This window comes from Eretmochelys imbricata, chromosome 11 (assembly GCF_965152235.1).
Source record: "Eretmochelys imbricata isolate rEreImb1 chromosome 11, rEreImb1.hap1, whole genome shotgun sequence".
Classification (NCBI taxonomy): domain Eukaryota; kingdom Metazoa; phylum Chordata; order Testudines; family Cheloniidae; genus Eretmochelys; species Eretmochelys imbricata.
In genome coordinates this window covers 56,107,821-56,127,603 of record NC_135582.1, presented here as the reverse complement: position 1 = coordinate 56,127,603, position 19,783 = coordinate 56,107,821, and the positions used below count along the sequence as shown (strand labels likewise).

The following is a 19,783-nucleotide window of genomic DNA, read 5'->3' as shown; positions in this document are numbered from 1 at the left end:
CCATTCCATTCCAGGTAAATTCTTCCTTCCACAATTATTGGAAAATAGTTCTCCCATCAATCTGTACTGTTGACCCTTTTCTACTTGAGCAGCAAGTCATAGTTTGGAAGAGAAATTGGTGATAGATATTTTTGATGCAGTTTTATTTGTTTACAAAGAATGTACAAAGTTCTGTGTGTCTGAACCAAATAGCAGAAAATAGCTTCTTTTGCTCACTACACCAAGAGCACGCTTTTCAGCCTACACTGTAACCCAAAAAACCTTTCCCCAGGTTTCTTCCAGGATAAGCCACATATTTCAGCTATTCCTTCAGGTGTCTCTTTCAGTCTGTTTTCAGTTTCTGTGTATTCTCTCCCCACCTCCACCATATAACCACCTGGTCTCAATAGCCAACTGAACCCTTTGCCTAGCTGGTGCTAGTTTCTGGGACGACTCTATTAGGCTTTGTTTTAGGCTTGGCCCCTTAACTGTCTCTTACCATTGACTTAAATGGTGGATGCATCAGTTTAAAGAGGTTTTAGCTCAAGCCATATCAAGGTTTCATCCAGCTCATAAGAGTAGCAATCCTTACTACCCCTTAAGAAGGTTGTGGCATAAATAATTATTCCTGGTGTTCTGAAGATATATCCCAAGTGTATGGAATACATTTGCCAGTTGTACCCTGTTCAACTGATTCTGTCCAAAATGCCAGAACTTGAGGGCCTCAAAGTTTTTGCAGACAATCTGTTAAAATCGTGCACCAGTTGGCATGGTAAGCATCTGGGAACGCTGAAGGAGGAGTTAATGCTCCCTCTACAAGTTCCCCAGTGGTACTGTGCGGAAAAGTGTATAGACCTCACCTGGGAAGGGTTTGCAAAGTAGGTTCCGTTTCTCTGCAGAGGCATCGCTTGATAGAAAGGTGGTGTTCCGTGGCTTCCCTAATAATTCCTTAAATTGCAAATATCTTGCTCTCTATGGGGGTAATTCGTATTTCTGTCTATTATTCTACTCTGATAGTAATTAAAACTCTGCTTATCCTTTTTTTGTCTGTTTGTATGATTCACTACTTACTACTTTCCTTCAGTGATGAATGAGGAGAGAAGTTGTGCAGCAGAATGAGAAATTTCTTACCTGATCATTTTCTTTCTGTTAGCAACTTCTTTCTATTCATCTCACTCCAGTAGTCTAGTAAATGTCAGGAATATAATTTGTTAACATATTGAAATCTTTCTCTAAAGGGAGACTTACACACAATAATTTCCTTAAGGCTAGTCAATAATTACAAATTGTTGTCATAATGACAATAATTGGTTACTGGAGTATTTCTGCACCTTTAACGAAGTCTTCTGGTGGCTTGAGATGAAGGGTGGGTCTTAGTCCTGGAGACTCCAGCCACATTCTATTCTGAGTTGCACAGAGAGGTATTACATATTAGTGATGAATTAGGAGAGAAGCTTCTAAAAGAGAGAAAATTATCAGGTAAGAAATTTATTATTTTATTTTTTCTAGTGATAAATTGGTCTGAAAAGTTCCAGTAACTGTTTATTTTCTTTAGGACAAAATCTTTATCTTGATGTCTTTGCTCATATAAGCAACAGCTGGTTCTCTGTATTTTTAAGTACTCTGAATTGAAAGCACAAAATTGGTTAAGTGTAGTCCAATTTTTGATACTGAAACAAACATGAAAATAACAACTTTTAGTAGTGATTATCCTTTAAGTGTTTATGTATAATACAATCCACCATATTAATACAGAGCTTTTTGGTTTTATTGCTTACTATTAAATGTTTGAATATTCATGTAATTTAAAACAGGGAGCAGGATTATGGGAACCGTGGGTGGAAACACTCAAATCAGCTCCTCCCATATCTCGAGATATGATGTTTAATGAAATCATTGTTCCAACTCTGGATACTATTCGATACTCTGCGCTAATGGAGTTGCTGACAGTGCATCAAAAACCTTCCATATTTGTGGGGCCAACAGGAACTGGAAAGAGTATCTATATTATTGTAAGTGGGTTTTTTGAAATTATATGGTTTAAAATGTGTATGGCGAAGACTAAACTGCCAAAATTGTGGATAAAATCAAATCAAGAAACAAATTACTGGATATTAAGATGTGAAATTATGGCTAATATTAGTTTTATTTATTAAACATGTAGATCAGAGAAGTTCACCAGTTTTTATTAAGGTCAAGTAACAGTACTGTGTTCATCCTGTGTAACTATGAGGGGGAAAAGGAAAATCTTTTGCTCCTCATACATGATACACAGCTTGGCTTTTGCTGCTTTTAAAGTTTGGTGTTCACCCCTAATGGCAGTGAGATAAATAATAATGATATGGTGTGAATCCAGTACATAAAAATATAATTTGTTGAATTATACTTGTATGTTTTGCAAAATATTTCTGAGCAAAGAAATTCAGCCTTGGGGTTCTGCTAAAACACCACTTAGGCCCTGATTCAGAAAATCATCCCTATGCAGCAAAGAATGTAAGCACATGCATAATCTTAAATCCTGTCAACTTTAAAGTTAAGCAGATACTTAAGTGCTTTGCTGAACTGAGGCCTTAAGCTCTGGTGTCATGATTTACTGGCATCACCAGAACATGTTGATAAAACTTTAACTTTATATTATTGATTCTGTTGTATTATTCTATTATAACTTTCCTGTGATTATTGTGATCACAAGATCCTTTAAAATTCCAGTGTATCATTGGTGCAACTGTGTAGACTTTACTAATTCACCAAGTAAAGTGAGTGTGCAGAGTAGACAGCAAATTCCATCTGACATGATTTTTGGGGCATTTAGGCTCACTTGAGGGAGCCAAAGAGAGCTTGACTGACAAAAACAGTTTATAATGATTTTGTTCCTTGTCAAAATAATCCTATGGATTACTTTTAGCAAATGGTCTATTATATAGTGCTTGATTATATCTCACATTTCTTGATAAGTCTGTTTTCTGTTTATTGGAAGTATACAAGGTGGTAAAAACAAGATCTTTGTCTATCAGGGCTTTGTTTATCAAAAATTTTATGTAACTGAGAGGCAAAATAGTGATACACACGTTGATTCTGCAATTAAACTCAAAATAGAGAATAAACATGGTTTCAAGAAAAAATATAAGGTCTTACAGTTGAACTGGTATAGTGTATTCAAATTTGAAGAGTCTGTCACTGTTTACTGCGGAAAATATCTACTGCAATAAACATCATAATTTGTTTGGTATAAATTTGTTTTAAACAAATTATCAGAATGCTTTACATTACTCTAAAATACACTATTATAATTGCTTTGGATAAATATAAAAATAGAATTATTTTCACTATAGTGTTGCTTACCTTTAGGAGTGCAAGTACTAAACAAAAATATCAAAGGATTACTTTTTCGCCAGCAAAGCTCCTTTGAGTTAAATTCAGTTAGCCATTTACATGAAGTTAGAGAGAGACAAGATGGGTGAGGGGTAATATCTTTTATTGGACCAACTTTTGTTGATGAGAGAGACAACCTTGCCTCTCTCACCAACAGAAGTTGGTCTAGTAAAAGATATTACCTTACCCATCTTCTCTCTCTAATATCCTGGGACCAATATAGCTACAACTACATTGCATGAAGTTATAGATTCATTATCCAGGACATGTATCTTTATGATCTCAATCAAATCTCTATTAAAATTCTCTGAAGATTTATTGTTAACCTACAAACATTTCTCTCTCTCTCTCGTCCCCTCCCCCCACCATAATAGAAGTGTTGTTAATGCAATTAATCATTGTGCTAATGCTATCTGTGATTAGACCAACTCTTCACTGGAGTTATTCAGGAAAGTGGCTTTTTTCATTAGTGCTGATTCTGATTTTTATAAATTCACTTACTATTCATTAACAACATTGGAAAATTAAAATTACAATTAGGAATATAGCGGGCTTTGTTTAATTTAATTTTTATGTTGTCATATTGTTAAAATATTAGGAAAGTGTAAATGAATAATCAATGAAAGTCTCTGAAATACGGTTGCTGAAATTTTATTACTGGTGAAAATGGAAGTGTAATAGTGTTGTCTAGCGCTGACCTGTACAATACAGGCTTTTCCAAACAAATTTTGCTTATTTCTCTCATTCCTGACCTGCATCTATTATGATGGACCTTCGCTGGGTAGAGACTGACAATCCTGCCAATGTATTGAGCTCTCAAAGGGTAAAATTCCCCTCATTTTGGGAGGCTCTGTTTAATGTTCTCTGCCCCACTTTAATCTCTTGAAACCCCTCCTCTTGTGGTAAGGGTGCATTGGTAAAATAGCCAGGAGAGGACTTCCCCCCCTTGCTCTGTAGAGGCGGAGTTCTGCACTGGTCCCAGAATAAGTACCGAAGGGGCCATTAGAGTGGGCTGGGAGAGGAGCTATTGGATGAATGGTTATTCAGATTAAGTAGTCCCAAACCTCTGAATTGGTGGCCACTGTTCCATCCCATAGGCCATAATTGCAGCAACAGATGGCCAATGATACAGCCCCTTGGTCCTATCTATGAATTATGTGGAGGTATAATCTGTCCTGGAATTACCTGGGGTGAAAGTCAATCTAATGGACTATGATGATATTGTGAAAATCATGTTACAGGTATACAAATTAATACTAGAACTTGAGCATTCTGGAGACGGAACAGCAGCAATTTTAACAAGCTGTGCCACATAGCTACATTGGACAAATTCATATTTGATTACTGTATTTAGGATCTCTTTAGCCACATTGTTAATTAACTCAAAAGTAATCTCTTGTGTTTTGCGCACACTACACTAACATTGGCGCAGTAATATTTGACACTACATTTCATAGCTATTTTAAAAGATCACAAAAACAAAAGTATATGTGTAATTAAGAACATTCAGCTAGATTTATTAATTTAAAATACAAGTCTGTTTAATCTTTCACAACCCGATAAAGGAAAAGTTTTTGAAATATTACATGCTTGCAGAAAATTTCTGATGTGATGCTAGAAGAGCAGAAATAAGATGGAATGTAGTAAACTAAAACACAGCATGCATGCAGTTGTCTAATCTTGTATAAAATCTCAGTAATCGAGCTTGCATGGAGCCTAGGAAACAAACTCCACCTCCCTAACCAGAAAGCAGACTCTGGGGCTGCAGTATTGTATCTCAGTAGCCTCCAATCGAGCATATAGGATAAAATAGTGGTTACTGGAGATGAGGGGAATCCACTTTCCAAGTTAGCAACAACTCACATAGGAATCCTCAGAAATTAAATATTATTTGACAAAATTAGGGTAGGAGTGGCAGCAGATAATAAACGGACACATAAATTCTGTCTTTTAAACCTCCAAACCCCGAAGGAGTTAATTAAAACATAGCAAAGCCGTCCTTTTCCCCATGTTCCCAACAAAGATGTCATAACTTATTTCTGTGATTTTTACACAGTAACAAACACTACCAGTACAAAATTATTCTGTTCTTTCGTCTACATTGAGGGTGTTCATACAAATATTGGTGGTGATAATAGCCAAGTTGAGGGCTGACAGCACCCACCTTTATCCATTCGTATACCTCAGGAATTTAGGGATGTAACTGCAGACCCTTAACTAAGGTTCAGTAACACAGATACATCACAAACTTGAAATATTCTCCTATTTCCAGCTCATGGGTTTACTTATATGGGAGAGTAGAATAAACACTCTTCAAAGACGAATCCTTTTTTCCCATGAGAAAGGCTTGAACTTCAAAGTCAGATTTGGAGAAACGGAACTTCCTCTGTTCAATATTACATTTGTCTATTCTGCACTGTGATTACATCTTGTGAAAGACGACATAGAAACAGATGCAAATACTTATGAAGTCCTTCACTACAGTTAACAAACAGAAACAAGTATGCACACCAGTCCTAGAATTTCTGAGATGGTGGACACAACAGCAAGGAGCCTTGGCTGGAGGAATTTTGACAAAAAGGAAATGCAAAGTGTTCACAATAGATATAAGTATATTGGAGCCTACCTAATCAATAAGGAAAACTGCTCAAAACAAGAAGAGAAGAAACACATTTCTTTGACCTAAAGGCAACAAAAAATGTACTTCTAGTATTCGTGGAAAGTTCAGAAGGAGGAAACGACATTGTCTAATAAGATACCACTTCAGCAGTTGCGTACCAACATAAACAGGAAGGAGAAAGGATCCAGTCACTGAAACAAAAAAGTAATAGGTGAAATCATGCAAAGTAAATCTAGATTCCCAAAGAACTCTTTACAGGAGTCCACAATGGAAAAGTGGACTGGCTACGCAAAGAGAAAGCAAACTGTCCAGGCAGGTTCCTTCAAATATCAAACAGTTGGAAGTCTCTTGGCTGGATCTGCTCACTACAAGGGAAAACAACTCCACATTTCAAGAGAGAGAGAATTTGAAAGCAAAAGAAATACATGTATTGTTACATAAGTGCCCCAAACTCATGATATATGTTTTTCCAAATCAGAAAATGAAGAAGAAACTAACCAAAATAGTAATGGTCACTATAAGGATGCCAAGATGACCATAGTTCTTGGATCTAGTGGAAATATCAGCACAATTTCTATTATTATTTGTTAGATAAGATCTTCTCAGCCAAGGACTTCATTCATGTTCAGAATTTTTAAACTTGATAACCTGCCTTTTGAAAGGGAAATGTCTGCGAACAAGGAATTTTCATCCAGCTCCACTGACCTTTTATTTTTTAAAACATCTTTCTATTCAGCAGGTATACTCCAGCATCTGAACCAGACTTTCTTTCTGATATAAGTATAGAAGGCAGGAGTTCCAGCAGCTCTGGAATACTTACTAGAATTACATGGCATAGACTGGGACTTCAAGACAGACAGACACTCTCATTCTCTCTCACTCACTCTTAATGAGGTGGCAAGCACTCAAAAGTTTGAAAATGTCCCATGTTGTGTATGCCTTACAATACAGTCTTCGGTTACATGATCTGTATTATTATTTTTCCCACAGAACTCCAGCCTCACTCAGTACACAGGATGGACCTGTTCAGGGATGAATCTCAGATGTGTAGTGAAGGAGATTATCTGTAGGATCCCTGCCTCATTTGTTGCCGAAGTTGGAACATGTCATGAATGAGGCAGGGGATTGCAAGAAAAGAAAGGATGGTCTCTTGGTTAATGCAGTTGAGCACTGCCCTGGAGAGTTGGATTCTATCCCTGTCTCTGCCAAAGAGTTCCTGTGTAATGCTACGCAAGTCACTTAAACCAAACTTTTCACCAGTGGTCACTAACCAACTAGTATTTCTCATTTTCTCATTGCCTGACTTGAGACCGTGGGGTCTGACTTTCAGAAGTGCTGAGTTCTACAGCTGCTACTGAAGTCAATAGGAGCTGAGCTTTGAACATATAAAGAGCTATATAATGCTAAGGACTCTGAAAATCAGGCCCTCAAAATTGGGCACCCAAAATTAGTGGATGTTTTGGACCTGAGGCCTGGTCTACACTATGAGTTTGTCGAATTTGGCAGCGTGAAATTGAATTAACCCTGCACCCATCCACACAACGAAGTCATTTTTGTCTACATAAAGGGCTCTTGAAATCGATTTCTGTACTCCTCCCCGACAAGGGGATTAGTCCTGAAATCGACATCGCCGTTTTGAATTAGGGTTAGTGTGGACGCAATTCAATGGTATTGGTCTCCAGGAGCTATCCCACAGTGCACCATTGTGACCACTCTGGACAGCACTTTGAACTCGGATGCACTGGCCAGGTAGACAGGAGAAGCCCTGGGAACTTTTGAATCTCATTTCCTGTTTGGCCAGGTGAGCTCATCAGCACAGGTGACCATGCAGTCCCAGAATTGAAAAAGAGCTCCAGCATGGACCGAATGGGGGAGGTACTGGATCTAATTGCTGTATGGGGAGACTAATCTGTGCTATCAGAACTACATTCCAAAAGACGAAATGCCAAAACATTTCAAAAAATCGCCAAGGCCATGATGGACAGAGGCTGCAGCAGGGACGCAACACAGTGCCGCGTGAAACTTAAGGAGCTCAGAGAAGCAGACCAGAAAACCAAAGAATCAAACGAATGCTCTGGGACAGAGCCCCAGACATGCCGCTTCTACGCTGAGCTGCATGCAATTCTAGAGGACGCCACCACCATTACCCCACCCCTGTCCGTGGACTCCGATGATGGGATACTCTCCGCCATGCCTGAGGATTTTGCGGACGGGGAAGATGAGGAGGAGGAGGAGGACGAGCTTGAGGAGAGCACACAGCATACCGTTCTCCCCGACAGCCAGGGTCTTTTTATCATCCTGACTGAAATACCCTTCCAACCCAATCAAGCCGGAGAAGGGACCTCTGGTGAGTGTACCTTTTTAAATCTAGTACATGTTTTAAAAGCAAGTGTTTTTTAATGATTAATTTGCCCTGAGTACTTGGGATGCATTTGTGGCCAGTACAGCTACTGGAAAACAATGTTAACGTGTCTGGGGATGGGGCGGAAATCCTCCAGGGTAATCTCCGTGAAGCTCTCCTGGAGGTACTCTAAAAGCCTTTGCAGAAGGTTTCTGGGCAGAGCAGCCTTATTCTGTCCTCCATGGTAGGACACTTTACCACGCCATACTAGTAGCAAGTAATCTGGTATCATTGCCTGACAAAGCCTGGCAGCGTATGGTCCCGGTGTTTGCTGGCATTCAAGCAACATCCATTCTTTATCTCTCTGTGTTATCCTCAGGAAAGTGATATCGTTCGTGGTAACCTGGAATTTAATTACGGGGACATTCAGAGGTGGCCGTTCCTACTGGGCTGTTTGCCTGTGGCTGAAAAGAAATCCTCCACGCAGTTAGCCAAGTGGTGGGGGGGGGTGCATTGGTGCTGAGCTGTTCATGTTTGGCTAGCAGGGATCTTCCCTGATACCAGCCACGTGGTGGGGGGAGGGATAAAGCGATCATCCCAGAGAATTGGGTGGGGCGGGGTTAGTTTGGTTTCTGCTGCTGCACGTTAACATGAAAACCACAGCACTAAATGGCCAACTCAACGGGCTTTGCTTGGTATGGGAAAGGAGGGCGCTGCTGTTATGAAGGTTGCAGAAGCTGAAAGACTATGGCTTACCATGGCCGCCACAAGCCGAGTTCTGTTGCCCGACCCTGCGTGTGTGATCTCTAACACCAAAGCCGCTGGCACTCAATATAAGATGCAAAATGCGACCTTGTACCAAAATCACATGTGCAATGTAATGTGAATAGTGTTGTTCACTGTGAAAGAGTTTAGCCATCGTTCTGTAAAATGTATCTTTTTAAATACTTCACTCCCTTTTCTTCTTCCAGCAGCTGCAAATGTTTCATCCCAAAGGCTATCTCAGATAAGGCGGCAAAAAAAACACACGCGTGATGAGATGTTCTCTGAGCTCATGCAGTCGTCTGGCACTGACAGAGCTCAGCAGAATGTGTGGAGGGACACAGTAGCACAGTACAGGAAAGTGGCCAATGAATGTGAGGACAGGAGGGACGATCGAGATGAGAGGTGGAGGCAGGAAGATCAGAGGAGGCAGGATGCAACGCTGGGGCTACTGCAGGATCAAACGGACATGCTCTGGCAGCTGGTGGAGGTTCAGGAATGGCAGCAGGATCACAGACTGCTGCTGCAGCCCCTGTTTAACCGCCGTCCCTCCTCCCCAAGTTCCACAGCCTCCTCACCCAGACGCCCAAGAACGTGGGCTGGGGGAGGCTCCGGGCACCCAACCACTCCACCCCAGTGGACAGCCCAAGCAACAGAAGGCTCTCATTCAACAAGTTTTGAAGTGGCCTTTTCCTTCCCTCCTCCCATACCTCACCCGGGCTACCTTGTGAGTTATTTCCCTATTTTTATAATCAATTAATAAAGAATACATGTTTTTTAAATGATAGTGACTTTATTTCCTTTGCAAACAAGCTGTGATCAAAAGAGGGGAGGGCGGGTGGCTTACAGGGAATTAGAGTCAACCAAGGGGGCGGGTTTTTGTCAAGGAGAAACAAACAGAAGTGTCACACAGTACCCTGGCCAGTCATGAAACTGGTTTTAAAAGCTTCTCTGATATGCAGCGCTTCCTGCTGTGCTCTTCTAATCGCCCTGGTGTCTGGCTGTATGTATTCAGCGGCCAGGCGATTTGCCTCAACCTCCCACCTCGCCATAAATGTCTCCCCCTTACTCTCACAGAGATTGTGGAGCACACAGCAAGCAGCAATAACAATGGGAATATTGGTTTCGCTGAGGTCTGAGTGAGTCCGTAAACTGCTCCAGCGACCCTTTAAACATCCAAATGCACCGTCTACCACCATTCTGCACTTGTTCAGCCTATAGTTGAACAGCTCCTTACTACTGTCCAGAGTGCCTGTGTATGGCTTCATGAGCCATGGCATTAAGGGGTAGGCTGGGTCCCCAAGGATAACTATAGGCATTTCCATGTCCCTGACAGTTATTTTCTGGCCTGGGAAGTAAATCCCTTCACGCAGCCGTTTAAACAGACCAGAGTTCTTGAAGACGCAAGTGCCATGAACCTTTCCTGGCCATCCCATGTTGATGTTGGTGAAACGTCCTTTGCGATCCACCAGTGCTTATAGCACCATTGAAAAGTACCCCTTGCTGTTTATGTACTGGTTGTTCTGGTGGTCTGGTCCCAAGATAGGGATATGCTTTCCGTGTATAGCCCCACCACAGTTAGGGAATCCCATTGCAGCAAAGCCATCTACTATGACCGGCACATTTCCCAGAGTCACTACCTTTGATAGCAGCAGCGCAATGATTGCATTGGCTACTTGCATCACAGCAGCCCCCACAGTAGATTTGCCCACTCCAAATTGATTCCCGACTGACAGGTAGCTGTCTGGCGTTGCAAGCTTCCACACGGCTATTGCCACTTGCTTCTCAACTGTGAGGGCTGCTCTGATCTTGGTATTCTTGTGCTTCAGGGCAGGGGAAAGCAAGTCACAAAGTTCCATGAAAGTGCCCTTACACATGTGAAAGTTTCGGAGCCACTGGGAATCATCCCAAACCTGCAACACTATGCGGTACTACCAGTTTGTGCTTTTTCCCAGGCCCAGAATCGGCATTCCATGGCATGAGCATGCCCCATTAACACCATGATCTCCAAATGGCCCGGGACTGCGGTTTTAGAGAAATCTGTGTCCATGTCCTCATCACTCTCGTCACCGTGCTGCCGTCGCCTCCTCGCCTGGTTTTTCAGGTTCTGGTTCTGCATAAACTGCATGATAATGCGGGAGGTGTTTACAATGGTCATAACTGCTGCGGTGAGCTGAACGGGCTCCATGCTTGCCGTGCTATGGCGTCTGCTTGGGCAATCCAGGGAAAGGGTGCAAAATGATTGTCTGCCGTTGCTTTCACGGAGGGAAGGTTGACTGACAACATTTACCCATAACCACCCGTGACAAATTTTTGGCCCCATCAGGCACTGGGAGCTCAGCCCAGAATTCCAATGGGCAGTGGGGACTGCGGGAACTGTGGGATAGCTACCCACAGTGCACCTCTCAGAATGTCGACACTTGCCACAGTACTGTGGACGCACACCGCTGAATTAATGTGCTTAGTGTGGATGCATGCACTAGACTTTATACAATCTTTTCCAAAAAATCGAATTCTGTAAAATCGGAGTAATTTCGTAGTGTGGACAAGGCCTCAGTCTCTCTGTGCCTCAATTCCCCATCTGTAAAATGGGATACTACCGCCACCTCATCTCACAGGGGTGTTGTGAAGATAAATTAATTAATGTTGTGAAGTACTTGGGTATATAGTGATAAATGCCATAGAAAAGCCCATGAGGAAATTAATAACTGTCTTCAGAGCAGGGTTAGAATAATGTATAATAAATAAGAAATCGCTCAGCACACTGAAATGAAGATAAAACATGTAATAGCGACTCATTACATGGGCACCATCCATCCTGTGCACTGAATAAGGCAGGGCTTTTAGTTTTGAGTACATAAGTGCCTAACACATAAAATTAGAAACATAAATAATAGAAACACATTCATTTAAAGTAAGTGATGGTATAGGGTAGGGTATGTTTTCCAAAGCTTATGAATTATAATCAAAAGGAAGCTTGGTCTTGTCGAAAGCATACAACTTTCTGTACTTGAATGAGAAAGCAAGCTAGTTTTTTTTTATATATCTATAAATGTTATTTCATCTGTCTAAAGAGATGTCAGGCTGTGTAATGGAAGGCAGATTTTGTTAGCATTTTGAAATTATTGACTCATTATTTTGGGGTACAATAGTTTTTTTTTATCTTCAGTCACTGAGTAGTACCTTTTTCATCTTAATTTTGTCATTTGACTATCAAAAGAATAGTCTTTGAGTACTGTTTTAAAAGGATCCTAATTTGCATGATGAAATGGTTGGATCAACTCTAATTCATCATTCAGAATTGACAAGAATTATGTGGCAAATCCTGCCTCCACCACTCTTTGCAGACATGTAAAGCATGATAGACAATGGAATTAGTACAATGGAGTATTGTTGCTCTAGGCAGTGGGGCAGGATGCAGTCTGCTTAAAGGGACTTCCAGTGCTGCATGCTTCACAGGGCTCTATATGTACCAGCATATGGGATAGAGCAGGGATGGGACCAGGGAGAGGTGGCAGTGTGTCTGTCGAATCCACAGCTATATGGATTCACCAACTAAATCTCCCTATCAGGAAAAGGGAGGGGAAATCAGGCATCACAGAGGCTGCTCCAGGAGCAGCCTCTGAGTGGCTCTGCTTGTGCTGCGTGGTCTGGAGTGGGAGACTTGGCACCTCCTGATCACTGCAGAACCCCCTACACACAGCCTTTAAATTTGAGATTTGAGAGGGGGAGATGGTGTGTCAATATTTAAGTCTAAGGCGGCAATGGTCTATTAGTTTTCTATGGCAGTTTTGTTGTTCAGGAATTAACCTATTGTAGATCTGGATAAACTCCTTCCTTGTGCTATGTTGATGTCTTACATGGGAGAAGAGGGAGAAGGAAAGTTTTCTTAATTCTGCACAGAACTGCAAACTTACACTTGGGAGAGCACTACATTGAAGCTACTATGCATCTTAGTCTAACATGCCCCTAAAGTTATATCCTGAAGGCTTGGGGGCACAATCTGGCCCCTCTGTATACTGGTGTTGACATAATGTGCCAGAGATGTGAGCGTAATACTTGTATTTGGAAGAGTCAATAAGCTCCAATGCCCATTCCCCCTACCAGTCTCTTTGAGATATCCTCAAAGTCCTTTATGTCCTTCCAGGCTGACAACCTCTACTTGTAATGTGAGTATCTGTTTTGATATTTAAGAACAAAATGAATACTTGTGGTATTAATTACAGTGGTATTTAGTCTGTGATTAAAAATATTCACGGGTTATTAGTTTTATGATGGAATGAAACTGTTTAGGAAGTCTTCGTTTTATGGTCTTTAAATTTTATGTCTTTCCTCCTCTTCCTTCCCTCCCCCCTCAGCATGATAAAATTCACTAAATGATAAAAGATCCTGCCTCAACATTAATGGCCTAGTTTTGTTCTGTAATAACTTTACTGAAGAACTTTTGTGAAAAGGAAGGAAGACTGTGGCTATATCTACACTACAGCTGCGGTTGACGCTCTGAGATTGATCCACTGGCGATCGATTTAGCAGGTCTAGTGAAGACCCGCCAAATCGACAGCAGATCGCTCTCCAGTTGATCCCTGTACTCTACCTCTGATGAGAAGAGTAAGGTAAGTTGACGGGAGAGTTTCTCGCATTGACCCCCCGGGGTGTAGACCCTGCAGTAACTCGACCTAAAGTACGTCGACTCCAGCTACATTATTCTCGTAGCTGGGGTTGCGTAGTGTAGGTCGACTTATCGCAGTCGTGTAGACATAGGCTAAGAGTGGAAAAAACTCTGGATACACCACTGTGTTCTTGAAATGTACATAGCAATATTTTCTACAGAAATTCATCATCATCATCAAATGTGCATAGACTACTGAGGACCATTGTGCCAGTCAGAGTGATCACAGTTGATGGCACCATATCAGGCATTGCGGAGTGAAGTTCCGAGATCTGGCTCAGTCCTGCAAATCTCTGGGGCAGCCCCAGGGCGATACTAGGTAGGGTAAAGGTGTGCACCCCTTCACTTGTCAATGAGAGTTTGAGAGCACATTGTGCTGGGGTGTTTTTGTTTATCCTGGCAACATGGCCAAAGAGCACACAACACCACTTTTGAATGTATTGGGCTATTGGAGGAAGGCCATGTCTCTGCAAGATTATGGCATTTCAGACAAAGTTGAACCCTTTATGCTCAAGATTTAGTGCTGACAGTGCATATGGAATGCTTCTAGCCTCTCCAAATCTGCCTCTAAGAGGGTCCAGGTTTCTGACCCAAATGGCAGTACAGGCAGTACACAGGTCTGATAGATCCTGAACTTTGTCTCAGTGCATTTTTGCATCCAGAGGAGAGACATGGACTTCATGGAGGAGGTGGTGATACTTAATTGTCATAGGACATCTGATTTGCTGCAGTCATTTGAACAATTCTTGCAGCTGAGGTAGACAGATGCCTCAACACTCTCTATGGTGCTTAATCCCTTCTGCATCAAGGTACCCACATGGCCCCACAGTATGCCAACATTTTTATGGCTGACTTACAACAACGCTTCCTCAGCTCTGTCCCCTAATGCCCGTACTCTACTTGCGCTACATTGATGACATCTTCATCATCTGGACCCATGGAAAAGAAGCCCTTGACGAATTCCACCATGATTTCCACAATTTCCATCCCACCATCAACCTCAGCCTGGACTAGTCCACACAAGAGATCCACTTCCTAGACACTACGGTGCTAATAAGCGATGGTCACATAAACACCACCTTATACCGGAAACCTACTGACCGCTATTCCTACCTCCATGCCTCCAGCTTTCACCCAGACCACACCACACGATCCATTGTCTACAGCCAAGCTCTACGATACAACCGCATTTGCTCCAACCCCTCAGACAGAGCCAAACACCTACAAGATCTCTATCAAGCATGCTTACAACTACAGTACCCACCTGCTGAAGTGAAGAAACAGATTGACAGAGCCAGAAGAGTACTCAGAAGTTACCTACTACAGGACAGGCCCAACAAAGAAAATAACAGAACGCCACTAGCCGTCACCTTCAGCCCACAACTAAAACCTCTCCAACGCATCATCAAGGATCTACAACCTATCCTGAAGGACGACCCATCACTCTCATAGATCTTGGGAGACAGGCCAGTCCTTGCTTACTAACAGCCCCCCAACCTGAAGCAAATACTCACCAGCAACCATACACCACACAACAGAACCACTAACCCAGGAACCAATCCTTGCAACAAAGCCCGTTGCCAACTGCATCCACATATCTATTCAGGGGACACCATCATAGGGCCTAATCACATCAGCCACACTATCAGAGGCTCATTCACCTGCACATCTATCAATGTAATATATGCCATCATGTGCCAGCATTGCCCCTCTGCCATGTACATTGGCCAAACTGGACAGTCTCTACATAAAAGAATAAATGGACACAAATCATACGTCAAGAATTATAACATTCAAAAACCAGTCGGAGAACACTTCAATCTCTTTGGTCACTCGATTACAGATCTAAAAGTTGCAATTCTTCAACAAAAAATCTTCAGAAACAGACTCCAACGAGAGACTGCTGAATTGGCATTAATTTGCAAACTGGATACAATTAACTTAGGCTTGAATAAAGGCTGGGAGTGGATGGGTCATTACACAAAGTAAATCTATTTCCCTCCCCCCACACACACACACACTGTTCCTCAGACGTTCTTGTCAACTGCTGGAAATGGCCCACCTCAATTATCACTACAAAAGGTTTTTTCTCCCCCGCTCTCCTGCTCGTAATAGCTCACCTTAAGTGATCACTCTCATTACAGTGTGTATGGTAACACCCATTGTTTCATGTTCTCTGTGCATATAAATCTCCCCACTGTATTTTCCACTGAATGCATCTGATGAAGTGAGCTGTAGCTCATGAAAGCTTATGCTCAAATAAATTGGTTAGTCTCTAAAGCGCCACAAGTCCTTCTTTTCTTTTTGCGGATACAGACTAACACGGCTGCTACTCTGAAACCAGTGTGAAGACAGTGCACGAGCTTTAGCAGAACATTTGGGATACCAAATCCTTTCAGTGACAGTGAAAGCGTTGACCCGTCAGCAGAATAAAAAGTTGCTTCAATGTCTATATATGGCATGTGAAGCAGGCAATTCAATTCTCAATGCAGGTCAACCAGAAACTGGAGGGTAAGGACAATATCCACTGTCGACCACCCAGGAATGAAACCTGATTGCTGTGGATAGTGGTGTCTGTTAAGTGATGTCCTGCCAAGCAGGACAGTAATGAAAACCTTTCTGGGGACCAGTAGCAGTGAGATTGGCCTGTCGTTGCCAAACTTGATGTCAGATCTCTAACCCTTGTATTATGATACCATGTTTCCATTCTGCTGGTACAATGTCTGGTGCCCATACTTTTAAAAACATTTGATTCAGGCCAGTGCGCACTGATTCCAAGGAACCTTTGAACAGCTCATGTGGAATACCATCAGTTCCAGCAGCACATCCATTTCATAACTTTTGGAAGGCCTTTCATATTGCCTTGAGTGATGGAGGCTCTGTTTTGGTCCCTAGGTCTTCAGCCATATAGTTTGCCAGATCACATTGCTCTGGGCAGTCATCAGCAGGTGCATGATCTGAAGGTATACATTGTCCCCAATGTAAAATAGTTATGGGTAAGGACAAGTCACAAAGTTCAGCCACCAGGTTAGCCGTGACATTATCGGGGATAGTGTTCTTGGCGGCTTGTAGTCCATCTTTGTGTGGAATGTTGGTGTAGAGGGCTTCTACATTCGTAGTGGCCAGGATGGTGTTATCAGGAAGATCACTGATGGATTGTAGTTTCCTCAGGAAGTCAGTGGTGTCTTGAAGGTAGCTCTAAGGTACACACTTTCATAATGTGTTTGCCATCTTCCCAGGACTTCGTCCATTGATGAGCAGGAAGAGCCATTTGGTTTCATCTTGAGAATATTAGAAGGCTGTTTGTGGCTATCAACCACACATGAGATAGCCCTGTAGACAGGATGCAGAATATTGTGCTTTGGGATGTCCTCTGCTTTATTGGTCAAGGAATTTAATGTAGACTTCACAGTCACATTTTGATATGGCCTGAAAAATGCCTTTCAGTCACTTACATTCTTGGACATCTCCCTGCTTGGGTGTTCTGATTTTTTCCCCCTAATATATCAAAGGGCTCTTCAGAAAGCCAAGGTTTCTGCACAGCCCTCTGAAGCTGATTGTTTCAGTGGTGGCATATGATATAGCATTACATATCAACTCCAGGCAATCTCTATGTCATCCAAGAGGGCATCGCAATTACTTATGTGATCTTTGACGGCCTGTGTATATTTTATGGCTTCAACAGGATGCTTGGAAAGATGGTGGAGATTACTTTGTGGATATCTGGTTTGCGAGGGGTTGGATAACGCAACGAGAGCTCAGCAGCAGTTAGTCAATGGTCTGAGTTTGCTGGTGAGATTTCACTATGTGGTCAGTTTCTTTCATGGCATGTCCATTGATTGAAATTCAGGTTCAGCAATGGTTGTTGAAGTGCCTAAACCTAAGTCTATGACAGAGAAACTCGCGACAGCACACAATGTCAGAAACTGAATGGTGTGGTCACTTGGGGGATCCAAACCAAAGTGACCTATCATGATTTCACACCCCTTTCAACCACAACCAGTTACACCAGTTACATTGAAATCTCTGAGCACTAACAGTGTGTCATGTGGTAGAATTTGACTGGATTTTTACTGCCAGCTGGTGGTAGAATGCATCCTTTTCCACAGGTGATGCATCTTCTGTTGGCCACAGCAACAGACAGCAGGGTTAAAGCTGAGCATAAAGTAACCATAAGAAGATGTGGTTCTATGTGGTTAAGATCTGTGCTAGAGGTCGACTGATAACTGCCACACCTTGACTACTATCTGGACTACTGGAGTGGAGAAAGGTTGCTGCTTCCACAGTAATTTGATCACTTTATGGCAAGTGAGCTATGATGCCAGTGATTATGATCTTGTAGTAAGTGAGTTCTTTGACAAGTGCTGGCTTGTACTCAGTACCCATCAGTGTTAACATGTTTCATGTAGAGACATGCAATAAGCCAAGTGGGGTTTGGGTCTTGCCCACTATATGCATGTGAAACATGCCCCTTCTTCTGGATCTGGCAATAACAGGGCCTTTAACCCTGGTGCTGTCATGATTGGCTGCCCATTTGTTTACTTGGGTATTGGGAAACATAGAAGGTTTCTTCAGAGGGGTAACCGTCCCCCTTCTCAGGAATTCTTCTGCCAAATGCCATTGGTTCCTGAAGGTGTGAATGACCATTTGGAAGATCTAGTTCCTTTTCTGCCTTGTACAATCCATGCACTGACAGTCATATCCTATCCACCTTCACCATCGTTGGGAAATTTAGCCCTTATCGTCTGGGTCTGTCATTGGCCTTCACTCATTACCCTGAGGCCTTTGTTGTGTGCTACCAACTGAAGCTGAGGCTTGTGTGGGCAGGGATGACTACACTTTGAAGTAGAGCAGATAATGCTGCTACTACCTACCACAGAGATACAAAAGTTAAATCATAGAATCTCTCTCTCTAATGCAATATATGACAAGCTTCTATCTGATAAAGATAGTGTTTAGTTCTGTATCCACAGACTTGATAGGTATGCACTCCTCCTTTGGGAATTTTGAAATGATCAAAAGAGAAAAGTAAATATGGTTGTTACCCTGCATGAAGATTATCACCTGCTCAGTCACAATACTCTGTAGTTTCCTTGAGTTGAATAATTATTTTTTCTGTTATCTTTTGTCTTTGCCTTTATAAAAGTACAGATTTTTCTATCCAGGGTAGGGATTAAATATTCTTTTTGTTGAGTTTATTATGATTTAGATCTAAAAGGTATAATCTAACAAATCTAATAGCTGTTGGCAGAGATTAAAACAGACATTTTAAGCTGTATAAAACCAAAAAATGGTTGGGCTCTTTCAAAAACATTTATATTTCTCATTGCAAACGTGTGCAATATAGTTTTTTACATTATTTGACTACAAAGGGCCAGATTATATCCTTTTATAGTCCCATGGAGGTGATGAAAGGAGGAAAAAAATCCCCTTGTTTGAACTACATTTGTCAAAGGAAAGAGATTGTGCAAACACAACATTACCCTTTCCTTCTTTTGACTCTGTAAAAGGCCCCCATGCACATTCTTGGTTCGTGTGGCTTTGCAGTTTTGACAGAAGCATGGCTGCTTGGGAGGGTGGAATCCAAGGATAACTTTTCACCATGGTTTCACACAGACCCTCCCCAGGGATTTCCCTGGATAAAATGAGGCTTGCCCTGTCAAAAGGATAATATTCTGGTCAAAGAACAGGGTGTTAGGGAATATTCTGGAACAAAGAACAGGGTGTTAGGGAATCTAGGTTCTCTTATTATTTGATACATACTCTGATGCATTCTCAGACCATGTTAGAATGGGTTTGTGAGGCAGAAGAAGGTGAAGAATAAATGTAAACATGACTAATGAAGGAGCCATTCCACCAGGGAAGGCATGGAAGTAGTACTATTTCATTAGAGTCATGACTTTCTGTGGAAGCCACCCACTACCTGTCTGTTTCATATCAGAGCATCTCCCTTGCAGCATAATTTGGAGGAAACTATGAAAGTGAAAACTCATGACGCTTCCCAGCCTTTTTCTTTGACAAAGCATGATTTGGCCCAAAA

General features: G+C 41.9%; 1 protein-coding gene across 1 annotated transcript in view; it reads left to right on the top strand.

The window, feature by feature from the left end:
• The window catches only part of DNAH7 (dynein axonemal heavy chain 7), a 294,918-nt gene that overhangs the window by 151,063 nt on the left and 124,072 nt on the right, over positions 1 to 19,783 (top strand). The window contains exon 35 of the mRNA XM_077829629.1: positions 1,794 to 1,991. Within this exon, the coding sequence (XP_077685755.1) occupies positions 1,794 to 1,991 (198 nt within the window). The remainder of the gene's footprint in view (positions 1 to 1,793; positions 1,992 to 19,783) is intronic.